Raw genomic sequence first — 14602 nt, forward strand, 5'->3', positions numbered from 1 at the left:
GAAACTTGCAGAACAGGAGTATTTGGTTAGAAATCTGAATTGGTTATTTGAGGCTGAGAAAGTCTAAGCTTTCAGTTGTATGCATTTTTTCTTTATGTGTGAATATTCAAGGAAAAGCCTTCACACTTACTGGATCAGAACTGAAAAGAAGCAGTCACGATAAACATATAGAATTGATAGGGAAGGAATTTCTCTGAATTTTGTTTGTGTAAAGTGGGAGTGTGGGATGGTAGATGGGGCTTTGTTTTGCCATTCATTTTGAAATGATACTTCCATGGCTTGGTTTGGTTATTTTAACTTCTTAAAAAAAACATCCTCTGATAATTGTGAAAACCAAATGTGCAGCCTGGTATGCTTGTGTTCCAGTGAAAGACCACTGAATTGAATTTTATAAATCAGAAAAAATATGGTCTATCAAGACAGATTTCATTTTGCGAGCTGACAAGACCAGTAGCCACATCATCTAGGATCTTAACAACTCACCTGAATGGATGATGTTCTGAAGATCCAACAACGTTTTCTAAGCAAAGCAATTAAGCATTCCTGCTCAATACCTATCTTTTTTGTACTCAAAATAAAGAATGTAACTTTTCCCATTTCGGGCAATGCGTTGGCTACCAGTACACTGAGAGCACATGTAACCGAAGCAGATGCATGGTGAAGTTTTCCCTACTCGGTATCTGGCAGTGTGGTCTGACTTTAGCCACAGAAAACAACACCTGAGTGCAGAAGGACTTGGACAAGTTAGGCTATTGGGTAAAGAAGTGACAGATGGAATACAATCTGATAGTGAGAGGTAATGCACTTTGGTAGGAAGAATAGAGGGCGTAAACTATTTTTTAGTGGAGATATGTGAACCACAAAGAGACTTAGGAGTCCTCGTTCAGGATTCTTTTAATGCTGACATGCAGTTTCACTTGGCAATTCAGAAGGCAAATATAATGTTGGCATTGAGAGGGCTAGAATACAGAACAGGGTTGTACTGCTGAGGCTGTATATGGCTCTGGTTAGACTGCCTTTGGAAAATTGGGAGCAGTTTTGAGCTCCTTATCTAAGGAAGCATGGACTGGCCTTGGATGGATAGGTGCTTATTTCTGACCCTTGGAGGGGGTCCAGAAAAGGTTTACAAGAATTATCCCACGAATGAAGGGCTTGTCATATTAGGAGCAGATGAAGACTCTGGGTCTGCCCTCAATGGAAATGAGAAGGATTGGGGGTGGAGGGGGGTGTCTGATTGAAACTTGCAGGATACTGAGAGGCCTGGAAAGAGTGGACATGGAGAAATTTTTTCCGCTAATGGAGAGACTAGGACTTGAGAGCACTGCCCCAGTTTGAAGAGATAACTCTTTAGAACTGAGATGAGGAGGAATTTCTTCAGTCAGTGGGTCGTTAATCTCTGGTACTCATTGTCACAGAGCACTGTGGAGGCCAAGTAATTGAATGTATTTAAAACCAAGATACGTAGGTTCTTGACTGGGAAGGGGATCAAGGGTTACGGGGAGAAAGCAGGAGAAAGGGATTGACAAACATGTCAGCAATGATTGAATGGTGAATCATACTCCATTTGCTAAATGGCCTAATTCTGCTCCTATATCTTATAGTCCTATTCACTGGTGTAATATTTTTCAGTTGCTGCACAGGCTAAGGAATCTGAATTCCAGCTGAATTAGGAGCAGTTATACTGTTATCCAACTCCTTGTTCAAAACATGTTTGTGCTGCAAACACTTTCTTGGGCAGAGAATTCCATAGGCTCGCCACTCTCTCCGTGAATATATTTTTTCTCATCTCTCCTAAATGGCCTAGCCCATCTCCTTAGACTAGGTTCTGGGCTCCCCAGTCATTGGGAACTTACTTGGTGTGTTTACCCTGTCTTGTCTTGTTAGAATTTTAGAAGTTTATGGACCTGTGTCAAACATTAAGATTAGGTTTTAAAAATTTTTGTCAATTGTTTCACGTCGCTCAGCAAATACTTCTCAAATAACATTGTTTGAAGTTTTATCCTTTCGGCTAATGTAATTTTCTACATTATGCTTAAGTACAGGAGGTCGTTTTTCACAGATAAATTGGTTGAACTGCAAATTCAAGATCTAAAACACTCCTAAAAATCATTGGAACATCATGTAATAGAAATTGTTTGACTTATTGAATAAAGATTTCATTTATTCAGCATGTTTTAATGTGTGAAATACCCAAACATATTGCCAAATAATTAATAAGTATAAGGAGTACACACACTTTGTACATTCTATCCAATAAGATCATGGCAGATCTTCTACATAATTTTATTTTCCTGCTTATTTTCCTTTTGTTTCCCTTAGTGCCAACAATCTGTTAGTTTACATCTACAGCCAAAAATATACAGGTCGTGAATTATGAAGATTCACAGCCATCTGGGTGAAGAAATTTCTCCTGACTTCATGTGTAATTATTGACCTCCTCATTGTTAGACTGTGATCCTTGACTGAGGAGAGCAGCCTCTCAGCATCTTCTCTGTCAATCCTTCTTAGGAATTGTATGTTTCAATGCAATCACCTCTTTGGACCTCCAGCAAAAATAGACTTTGCTCATAGGCTAACCGTCATGCTAGAAATAAATCCTAAGCTTCATTCAATCTTGACTAAAGGAAGAACATCCTTTCTTGTGTATGGAGACCAAATCTGAACACCATACTCTGGATACAGCTTCATTAAAGCCCCATATAATCACAAGAAAGTCTATTTACTCCAATCCCCTTGCACTAGAGGCTATACCCTCCTAATTGCTGTACTTGAATGTTACCTGTGGTTCATGTGCAAGATCACCCAGAGTTTCTCAATGTTTATCATAATTTACTTTGTTTTAAAAAGAGCTGCTTTACCATTCTCCCTGCCCAAAAAATTGCTTAAATGAGAATGAATTCAGTGTATTTTTCTAAATCTGAAACCTGGTTGGAACAATTCAGTTGAAATGTACAGTGTTGTATATGGTTCATTGAGTAGTATGCATCTCAGTAACATGTGCTTGAGTTATCTTTTGGTGTACTGGTCAAATGGTACAGAGGATTTTTGAATTCTCATTCTGTTTTGGTTTGGGTGTCTGCCTTATGAGTAAGGTTCTCAGTCCTGAATGCTCAGGATCTTAAAAGTTGGGTCAGTAGTGATCTCCAACAGAAACTATTTTATTAATATTTATGAAGTCCTTGCTGTTCCGTAGAATGAGGCACCTGAATTATGTTGCCCTTTCATGGCTTGCTGAAGGGCATTATGGCTGAATACAAAATTCTCACATGAGCTAATTTTCACATCATGAAGCTTACTGAACGTAACTCCTTATATATCTTAGAATTTTCCTGAAAAAAAGTGGCCATGAATGAGTAATGTTCACATCGCCAACTGGCTTTTATTTTGTGTGCTGTAGCTGCCAGTCTGTGGGGGCCGTACAAAGAGATCTGGCAGACAGTGGAGAATGTGATCTGGAAGCGTGTTCCAGAAGCTGTTCACCTGTTGGACCTCACACTCAAGAAGCACAAGCCAGACTTCATCTCTCTCTTCAAGAATCCGGTGAGTTTTTCACACCTGTTTATTTTGTAATTTCTATCAGTGGAGGCATGCAGGTGGATCACAAACAGGGTTATCAGCTACGCAAAGGAAACAGGAGGCCTGAAGGTCTGTCTCAGTTTCACCTTATTTAAAGAAAGAAAATGATCCATGCAGAGTTGAGAATCCAAATAAAAAGCCTGGTAAATCAACAGAAACCCAACCACAAAATCCTCCAGTCTCCAATAGACTGATGTATTTCCAACATATGTTTTCATATATCAGGCCAGCTCACTGAAAATATTGAGAATTGAACTTCTAATCCTTTGCTATGGCTCTTGTAATAAACAACTATAATTTCCAGTTCTTGTGACATGCTGTTAATGCAGCAGTCATCACACTGATTCGAGTAATAAAACTGAGAAAAAGTAATCATAGAATCCCTACAGTATGGAAACAGGCCCTTCGGCCCAACAAGTCCACACCGACCCTGACCCTGACCCAGACCCATCCCCCCCATAATCCACCTAATCTACACTTCCCTGAACACTATGGGCAATTTAGCATGGTCAATCCACCTAGCCCGCACATCTTTAGACTGTAGCAATCTGAGGGAGCAAATATCGAAACTGCATTTTAATCATTGTATTGATCTGACAGGAGGGTGCTCGTGAAGTTGGATTTAATGGGGATTTACCTTAAGTTTTTTGGTTCAGGCTAAAAATGTACAGCACCGGGAGAAGGTGAAGAAAGCCAGCATTGAAGGTATTGCCATCCAAGGTCAGCAAGGAACCAGGCTGCTTCCAGAACAGCTGATCAGCGAGGCTTTTATTTTGAGTGACCTCTTCGACATCGGAGAACTTTCTGCAGTGGAGTTACTGCTGGCAGGTCTGTACTTTTGAAGTTATTCTGCGATCCTGGTGACAGGCTTTACCAAAATAGTGTTTCAAACTCTGGTAGCTGAACACAGGACTGTTTGTCATTAGTGCTTCTATCTCTGTGTACTTTATCCGAACAATTCACAAAGGAAATTGCACAGGTTATTGTTCAGCTATAATGTTCCCTCTAGTGCTGCTTGTGTCTATTCTCCTCTTCATCTCTGTTCTTCCTGAACTGTTCATGTGTTATTTCATCCACCCACATCCCTTCGTCACCTAAAATCAAAGCTCACTGCATAGTGACCTAATTCAATTATTCTTTTCTGGGACTTCTGTGTGTTAAAGGAAGAAAGTCTTGCTTCGCTATAGTGCTTTATTTAATGCTAACCAATTAAATCATTTTAAACTGTTATCATTGTTGGGCAATGAGAAATGCAGCAGCCAATTTACACACAGTAAGCTCCACAAACAACAATGTGTTGGCGAGTAGATTATCCCTCAACCAACATCATTAAAAGCAGCTAATCTTGTCTGTGACACCAGGGAGAACTCTCCTGCTTCTTTTTCATATAGAGCCAGGTGATTTTTTTTAACCTTCAGCTGAAGGGCAGATGGGGCCCTTGTTTAACATGTCAATGGAAAGGCGCCACCTTGTGGAGTCGAATGATGAACAGTGGCTTTGATTCTTCAATTTTGATCCAGTTGTAATTGTTCCTTTGTATTTGGATTAATCCTTCATAAACATTTGATCAGAATTTTCTAACTGCAGCATGGAATGCTTTCCCTAACAATTATTTCCATTTGCTGCAGGTTCCAGTGTTTCCAGTTAATAAACTGCTTTTGTGTTGATGTCAGTCAAGTGTTTTCCTTGTTGATTCCCAAAGTACGAGTCTCACAATGGCAGTGTGAACCAGCCAGATTTCCCCAAGGCCAGCATCCAGCAGGACCAAATTTTTTTTCAAAAACAATCTGTTCCGAGTACCAAATGTAGTGTGTTGATGTTGCAGTTGGTGTGGTGAAGTAAGATTTGAACTTTGGGAAATTGTAGTGCCAGTCCACACTGACAGATTTACACCAACTTCAGTTTCTTTGAATTTGATACGTTTTTGTTTGCGTAATTCTAAGTTAGGTTTCAAAATATGAGTGGGTTTTAAGTTGAGTATCTTCCAAACTTGTTATTGAAATGTGAGCCCAGGCAACATACTCCTTCAGAGCTACCTTGGAAAATCTGCATCTTAAGTCTTGAACGTAGGCACCCTTTGTCTGTAATTGTTGCAAAGCGAGTTCTTCATTTCAAAAGTGATAGAAATAGGAGTCAGGTGGTGGTTAGTTCTCTTCCTACAATGAAGGGGAGCAGGAAGAACTATAGGAATGGACTGGCTATTTTAAGGAGGAACCAATGTTGGCATTACCTGGCCACTGGAATGCAATTAATTTGCCTGCTGTAGAATTCTCTTAAACTTGAGTAGAGATGCAAAAAAATCGGTGTCGACTTGACATTGAGTCATCGTCTTCAAGTGCTGTTTGTGTAACTCAAGTAAACAGCCACCTCAACCTTTGCAATTGTTTTCTAAAACTCTTCTCTGTCACCATTCTCTCTTCAACTCTGAAAAGCTTTTTGGCTTCTTTGGCTGTGTGTTACCTATAGGTCATTCTTCTTGTCATACTTTGATCTGTTGTCAAATATCTGCTGTCCAAGCATCATTTGCCAAACAGATTGGTGGTCGATTTTCAGCTGCACCATGAATACCTCTTACTTGAACATATTTGTCTTACAGGTGAACATCAGCTGCCCCGTTTTCCTGGCTTGACACGTGGCTTGGTGGCTATACTGCTTTATTGGGATGGAAAGAGGTGCATTGCAAATTCTTTGCATTCCCTCATACAATCGCGACAAGGCAAAACATGGACTCTGGAGCTCAGGTCAGTTCATAACCCTGAAAAATGAAATAAATACAAAATAAAACTTCAAAATTCGTACCATTATTGAATCTGCTGCTTGCGGGCTCATCAAACAGCATTGTTTAAAAATAAAAGTATGACAGAGAACACACAGTATGTGGGATTCTACATGGTCGTGACGTAATGACAATGTCTTTCTGTTTAACTTCAATAATGCGGCTACTTACTAGTTTTATTGCATGGTGTGTTAAATGACACATATACCAGCAAGATCACACGTTGAGTCCTGAATTGGCTCTAATTTGGTTGACTTGAAAAGGAGCACGATAATTGCTCAATGACCCAAGTTAGAACTGGGAATAGGAAGAGGCCAGTTTACTGAAGGTCTTGGTGATAAGCTGAAATTGACCCCATTGTGTATTTGCTTTGGGACAGAGGACCTCTCAAGTGGAGAGATTGTGCATTACCAGTTTATGTTACACAAAGCAAGCTTTTTTGTGGAATATTTTTCATATTACTTCATTGAAAATACAATTTTTCAAATGCATTAATCCATTGATTTATTCTCATGGTTAAAAGTGACTCGGGTTCTAGGTGCATGACTAAGTTAATTTACTGAGAAGAGAACAATCATTTCACACCTTAGGAGTAAAAGTTCAATACTCTTTGCAGTTCAGAGCTTGTTTCCATGACAACACGGTTTACCGACGAATTGATGGAGCAGGGGCTGACTCAGAAGGTGTTGTGTTTGATCAATCAAATAAACCTCAATAATGAGTTTGAAAAACTGCAAACTGCCCGTGGCTTGGGCAATGCGTCTCATCGCAAAGGGGTAAGAGTACAATTTCTTTGATTTGCATTTCTTTCATTTAGTAGTTGATGGAGGAGTTGGTTTTCGTGTTTTCGAATGTTAGAAATACTGTTTAGTAAGCGTGTACAGGATCTGTGGCTTTAGAAACAAGAACAAAAATCAAAGCAAGAAGGCTAGGCTGACACTTTATAAAATTCTGGTTAGACTACAGCTGCAGTGTTGAGGAAAGCTGTCAAGACTCTGGAGAGGATGCAAAGGAAGTTCATCAGAATGGTACCAGAGATGATTGACTCCCCTTAATTAGAGTGACTGGAGAAACTGTGCATGTCTTGGAGAGCTTTCTGCTTGCAAAACCCTCTCCCAAAATTTAAAGCAAATGGTTTTCAACCCTTCTCTTTTACCCTTTGCTTGAAACCTGCCTGCCCCTTAAATCCTACATCTTCCTGTAACTCTTTACCCCGACAGCTTGCATCCTCCAACCACACATCCATCACTCCCAACCCTCCAGCCTGTGTTTGCAACCTCTGCACCTCCCAACTGACTCCATTGTGCCTCTAAACCCCAGGTTCTCTTCCCTCCCCTACCATCCTAAATCTCTTTCTTGTGAATCTTTCCCAAATGTCAGCTGTACTTTCCTTGTGCCTCATTATTGAAAGTCTTTTGGACCCCTTATATAGACAGAAACAACCTGGTATAAATAGGAATAGGATTGTTTTCTTCACATAATCTGATCCCACAGTATCAACTGAGTGTAAATATGGCCTTGCTTAATTCCAACCTGCCACTACCAAATTTATGTTCTTCATGTTTATTAGTATTATCCATATTTTAGACTCTCAAAAGCTCTTGAATGCTTTTGCTTCAGATATGATTCTCACTTTTAAATAATTTCAGTATTATCTTGTATGATGTTATGCTCCCACAACACAATAGTTTTAATTATACTGCTGTGTTAACCGAGGAGCTAAATGTAGCCTTAAACCAGCCATGTTCAAGTCTTACCTGTATTTGAGATCCAAATCTCTCTTTCCTCTCGCTCTCGCTCTCGCTCTCGCTCTCTGTCTCCCCATTCCATTTCTTCACTCTGCTGTACCCAAGAGGCAAAATATATTTGCACCATGGATGTCTTTGAATTAGGGCACCAAGCATAAAAATAATCTGTTAAACCTACGTGTCACTGTCATTTTTCTGTTTGTTTACATTAGCCTCATGTGAACGTTCTTTGGAACAAAATGTGTGTGATGTGTTTCAAATCTTGCAGGATGTGAAAGCATCTCTCTGCTGATTCTCTAGGTCTCTGATCTGATCAAGGAATGCCGTCAGTCTCTGGCGGACTGCCTTTTCGCGTGGGCCTGTCAGACACCATTGAACAAAGATGACACGTTGTTTTTGATTTCTCACATGGAGTGTGTCACACTAGAGGCTGATGGTACATTGGAAAATGTGAACTTGGCTCTCCTCATGGCACTGCTGTATTGCTTTGATATCAGCTTTTTGGAGCACGTCACCGAGGATCGAGAAGGTATAAGAGCAACCAGTTTAACATGAGAAAGAAATGGCTTTGGCCGCGTGTGTGTTTGAAATCTTTCCAATGCCAGCTCTCTGGAGATATTACCACAAAAAATTTTGTTTGCATTTTCACCATGTCTGGTTGCATGTTGAGGTTGTGTGCTGGGGATAACTAACAAACGCAATTAAGTTACAAATAAGGTAAGCCAATCTTTGTATAAATTGACAGCAGATTTGATAATCCTAGTTTCTCAAAACAAGTTGCTCAAATGACTTCCTGTTTCTTTCTTATATTCCAAATTCAAAGCCCAATCTCTGACAAATTTCTCCAATAGCCTTAGACTGCAAAGGAGTATTCCGTTGAATACCCTGAGCCTGTTTCCCCAATCTGATATGTCACAGTGATCTGTCCTTCAACTTAAATTGCTGATGTGTTGATTCTGCATAATACTTGATGTCTTTACCTTTTAAAAGCAGTTGTGAATAAAATCAGAAATTGCTAGAAATACTCAGCACACCTTGCAGTTCAGCATTGGTGCTTCAGGCTGTTCACAGCAATTCTGATGAAAGATAATTAACCTCAAACATTAACTCTTTTTTTTAAGATTTCTAGCATCTGTGTTATTGTGCTTTTGTTAAAAATGTGTGTGTATATAAAATATAACGGTTTTGGAAATTTCTGTTGAGACAACATGCAGTGACTGTCTCTGACTTTGATAGGCACAGAGCAAGGTGATTAACTATCCCTCTGACTGATACTGGTTGATTTGTGTATTTGTCAGCTAAATTCCTACTGTAGCTGAATAAACCCGTCAGGGTATTCTTAGTTTGTACTGAGTGGTGTGCCTCCTCCCTTGAGTCAACAAACTTGGAACCAATTGAACAAAGGTTTTCCCATTTGTATTAGGCTTGTTTGGGGATATAATTGAAAACTTGTCTGGTTTAATTTTTGTTTATGTGTTGTACCTCTGATATGACAAGTCATCTAAGTTAAAACTGGACACATACACTGTTGCTAAGTTCAAAATTCATGGCAAGTGTTTAGTGCACGTATGATATGCCCTGTGAAGGTACAGTTAATTTGAATTTACTACAGTGTTTGTGTGTTAGCTTTACTCTCTTATAGGGAGTTTTAGGTTTCATTGATGTAGGATGATGAGTCCCTCGGGTTTCATGTGCTTTTAGCCATGATACACATAGTGTAACAACTCTTGTGGAGTGAGGAACTAGCAGGTTGGCTAGCACATCTGATCTGTACTTTCTTAATGGGATTGGTACAAAGGTGAAATGTTACAGTTCCAGCAATTCATGTAGCTGACTGTGACCCTTTCAAAGTTGACTTTTGCTGTGAAAGAGTGGATCTGGTAAGAAGTCTAGATAATGTGCATCTGCATTCGAATTGCGTATCTCCTGGTCTTCATTTCACCCCCCCCCCAGACCACAACATAAACTGTAAATAGAAAGATTGAATGGAATGGTGATGACAGATTTCACTAGTTGCCCTGACACGCTCCAGAAAATGCATGTCAATGGACAAAATGATTGGTCTGATCATCTCTCTTAGTGAAATACGCGGTATGTATGGTCATGCATGAAAATTGGGCATTTCACTGTTTAATTAACAGCACAGATTGAAGGACAGATGTTTCACTGGAGATATAGGCCGGAAAATAAAATGAATAGAATGCAATCAGTATTCTAAAGATGAGGTTATTCTTCCTATATTTTTTAAATGTTTAAAACATTTTGTCTCATCAGAATTAATTCATCAGCTACCATTGTTGACAGAACGACAGTACGTCACTGCTATCCATTGCAAACTGCAGAACTCCCAGCCTTGGAAACTGACAGGCTTGCAAGCTGTGATCAGACTGGCCTGGGCCTTGGCACTGCGAGGGATTTCACAATTACCTGACACTACAGGTAACTTTTTTGTTCCCCTGGAATCCTGAATGTTACTTGGGAAGATTTGGTGATAACGCAGTGTGGAGCTTGAGGAATACAGCAGGCCAGGCAGCATCAGAGGAGCAGGAAAGCTGACGTTTTGGGTCAGGACCCTTCTTCAGAAATGGGGGAGGGGGAAGGGAGCTTGAAAATATATAGAGAGAGGAGGGGTGGGGCTGGGAAATGGTGGAATGGTGACAGGTGAGTGCATGTAGGCAGTAGTGGGGATTGGTCAGTGAGGTGGGAGGAATGGATAGATGGGAGAGAAGATGAACAAGTTATGTCTGGTCAAGGAGGCGGGAATGAGAGGGAGCGTTGGTCATGGGATGGGGCAGGGTTGGTGAGATTTTGAAACTGATAAAATCCACATTGAGACCATTGGGTTGTAGGCTCCCAAGGCAGAATATGAGGTGTTGCTCCTCCAGTTTGTGGGTGGCATCGTTATGACACTGGAGGAGGCCCAGGATGGACATGTCGTCCAGGAAATGGGAGGGGGAGTTGAAATGGTTTGCGACCGGAAGGTGTTGTCGTTTGTCGCAAACGGAGCACAGATGCTCTACAAAGCAGTCTCCGAGCCTCCGCTTGGTCTCACCGATGTAGAGGAGGCCACATCGGGAGCAAGGGATGCAATAGACCACATTGACGGATGTGCAGGTGAACCTCTGTCTGATGTGAAACGTTTGTTTGGTGCTTTGGATGGAGGTGAGGTAGGGGGCGGGGGGGGCAAGTGTAGGGGCTGATGTAGCACTTCCTGATTCAACATATCACTCTCCGCCACTTCTGGCACCTGTAATCTGACCCCACAACCAAAGATATATTTCCCTCCCCACTCCTATCTGCCTTCCCTAGGCACTGCTCTCTCCGTAACTCCCTCATCCGCTCCACACTCCCCACTAACCCCACCACGTCCGCACCTTTCCCTGCAACTGCAGGAAGTGCTACACCTGCCCCTGCACCATCCTCCTCACCTTGATCCAAAGCACCAAACAAACCTTTCACATCAGACAGAGGTTCACCTGCACATCCGTCAATGTGGTCTATTGCATCTGCTGCTCCCGTTGTGGCCTCCTCTACATCGGTGAGACCAAGCGGAGGCTCGGAGACAGCTTTGTAGAGCACCTGCGCTCTGTTTGCAACAAATGACAACACCTTCCAGTTGCAAGCCATTTCAGCTCCCCCTCCCACTCCCTGAGCAACATGTCCATCCTGGGCCTCCTCCAGTGTCACAATGACGCCACCCGGAAACTGGAGGAGCAGCACCTCATTCCGCCTTGGGAGCTGACAACCCAGTGGTCTCAATGTGGATTTCACCAGTTTCAAAATCTCCCCACCCCCGGCCTCATCCCATGACCAACGCTCCCTCTCATCCCCGCCTCCTTGACACAACCTGTCCATCTTCTCTCCTACCTATCTGCCCCACCCATTCCACTGACCAATCCCCACCACTGCCTACATGCACTCACCTATCACCATTCCACCTACCTTCCCCAGCCCCACCCGTTTCTATTTATTTCAGAGCTCCCTTTCCCCCTCCCCCATTTCTGAAGAAGGGCCCCAACCGGAAATGTCAGCTTTCCTGCTCGTCTGCTGCTGGCCTGCTGTGTTCCTCCAGCTCCACACTGTTATCTCTGACTCCAGGATCGGCAGCTCTTACTATTTCTGGGAAGATTTCGTTACTGGTTTTGATTGTTCATCTACTAAAACACATGCAGTTAAGTTTGCAGTGGAGTAAAGCTGCCCATTCATTTCAAGTGAAAGTCATACGTCTTGTGTGCTTTTCTTTAGAATAACTAAAGTCACTGTTAGGAATATGTTGGCAATGTGCCTCCCACTGTTTTTGGTCATGAATCTGATTCTTAATCTTTTCTTCGTGTTGGCAGCTCAGACTTTTGCTTGCAAATGAAATTTGTAACTGTTACTTAATTTTAGAACATTCAAAAGAAGAGCAGAATTAGAATATCTGACCTCTACCCCTCTTACTCCCCACCCCCCCAGGAAAAAACAAAACCTGGTCTCCCATTCTGTAGATTAATGACTAAGTTTTGATGCAATTGCACTTAATCCCCATTTCTCTTGATTCCTTGAAATGAAAAGTTAATCTCTCAGCATTGAATATATCACTGACTGAGCAGCCACAGCCATCTTGGTGAGACAATTCCAAATATGCACAGCCTCTCTGGAAAAAAGAATCTTATCCTCTCAGTCTTGAGTAATTGATCTATTTATCCTAAGGTTGTGCTCCCCCAGTTCTAGCCAAATGAAACTCTGTGTACCTTGTCAAGCCTCTTTAGAATCTTGCATGTTTCAATGAGATATCTTTAATCCTTCGAAACACAGGTTAAAATAAACCAAGTTTGCCCGTTTTTTCATCATTGGTCAATCTTCTCATCCCAGGAACAAATCCAGTGAAGGTTCAGTGCACCCTCTGCAATACAAATGCTCTGACCCCTTAGAAGAAAATAGACCAACCTATCATGAGAAACTTTCACCTACTGCTAAAATTCCTCACTGTCATTTATTCCTAGGTTCCCCTCAATTTTATATGCCTTTTATGTCTTCTACTGAAAAGACAGGCACGTAGTATTTTTCTGACAGTTACAATGCGGTTGACTGCACTAGTTCCTCCACTTGATTTCATTGTACTTGCCTCATTCTTGTACATCTATCCATAGCCAGAGAATCACTTGAAATGGCTTCCCTTCCTGCTCCAGTACTTAGGATGGATTCTTGCGAATGCCACATTTTGTTTAGTCCAAGCTTGATTATTCCAATGCATTTCTGGCCTCTGGGAACTTGAGGTCATCCAAAAAGCTACAACTGCTGTGGTGTCATGCACCAAATTGTAATCCCCTATCCCCGCTGTGTTCACAAGCCAGTATTAGCTCACAGTCAAGCAACATTGTGATTCTAAAATTCTCATATTTGGCTTTAGCCCTCTGTCATTTCCTCCAGCTCTACAATCCACTCACTTATTTATATTCCACTTAGCTTGATCTTGTGTGCATTCATGATTTTAATTGCTTCATCATCGGTAGCCATGCTTTCAATTGCCTGGGCCCCAATTTCTGGAATTCCCTGTTTTTTTCCTCTCTGACCTTCTATCTCACATTGTTCTTTAGAGGCTTTCCTTAATTTCTGCCTTTTTGGCTGAACCTTTGGTCACCTGGCATATTCTTATCTCAGGTGACTTGCTGTCATGTTTGGCCCGATGTGAAATGCCTCAGGATATATCATTACCTAAAGCATTATGTAAGTGTTGTTATTTAATACCTCTACTATTTCCTAATTGCCATTCTAATTTCTCTCATCTGAGCCTCTAAGCGATCAGTGTTTACTTTTACTGCTCACTTTTCCCTTTTTTATACTGAAAAAAAGTTTACTAAAGTTCCACATTTCTTGCCAGTTCACTCTTGGTCTTTTTTCCCCACAATTGATTTTTTTAAAATTTTACTTTGGTTTCTATGAAACTTGCAATTTTCAATCTGGTACTATGCATTTCAACGTCATTGGCTGTGGCTTTTAATCTAATATTATCCCATTTTCTTTAGTTAGTCATAATTGGATCATTATTCCTGAGAAGTTTTTGTTTTTTGGTATTTCATTGAGAATTTTGTTATTTATTCAAATATTTGTTCGCATACAGTAATATCCTCTTACAACATCGTCTCCTTTATCTTAATCTAATTTTTTATCCGATTATTTGAGATGAAACAGTTAAAGATGGTTCATTGGGTTCAGCCAGTACCTTCAACCCGAACCAACAACTTGTATTAATGTCCGGCCAACCCTCATGATATTGACCTGGAGTACAGACAGCAGACATTGTTTTTGTTTATTCGTACATGGAATATGGGCATCACTGGTTGGATCAGCATTTACTGCCACCCTGAATTGGTTTTTGACCCAAGTAGCTTACAGGGCTATTTTAGAGGGCAAGTGAGAGTCAACCACATTGCTGTTTGTCTGCAGTCACATGTAGACCAGACTCAGTAAGGATGGCAGATTTCCTTCCCTGAGGGAAATTCATGAACGAAATGAGTTT

At 41.1% G+C, this 14602-nt stretch overlaps 1 protein-coding gene across 1 annotated transcript in view; it reads left to right on the plus strand.

The window, feature by feature from the left end:
- nup205 (nucleoporin 205) overlaps positions 1-14602 on the plus strand; it is a 101352-nt gene that overhangs the window by 3654 nt on the left and 83096 nt on the right. The window contains exons 2-7 of the mRNA XM_048607989.1: positions 3398-3540; positions 4233-4404; positions 6173-6317; positions 6969-7128; positions 8401-8629; positions 10375-10539. Coding sequence (XP_048463946.1) covers positions 3398-3540; positions 4233-4404; positions 6173-6317; positions 6969-7128; positions 8401-8629; positions 10375-10539 — 1014 coding nt within the window. The remainder of the gene's footprint in view (positions 1-3397; positions 3541-4232; positions 4405-6172; positions 6318-6968; positions 7129-8400; positions 8630-10374; positions 10540-14602) is intronic.

This window comes from Rhincodon typus, chromosome 18 (assembly GCF_021869965.1).
Source record: "Rhincodon typus isolate 14 chromosome 18, sRhiTyp1.1, whole genome shotgun sequence".
Lineage (NCBI taxonomy): Eukaryota > Metazoa > Chordata > Chondrichthyes > Orectolobiformes > Rhincodontidae > Rhincodon > Rhincodon typus.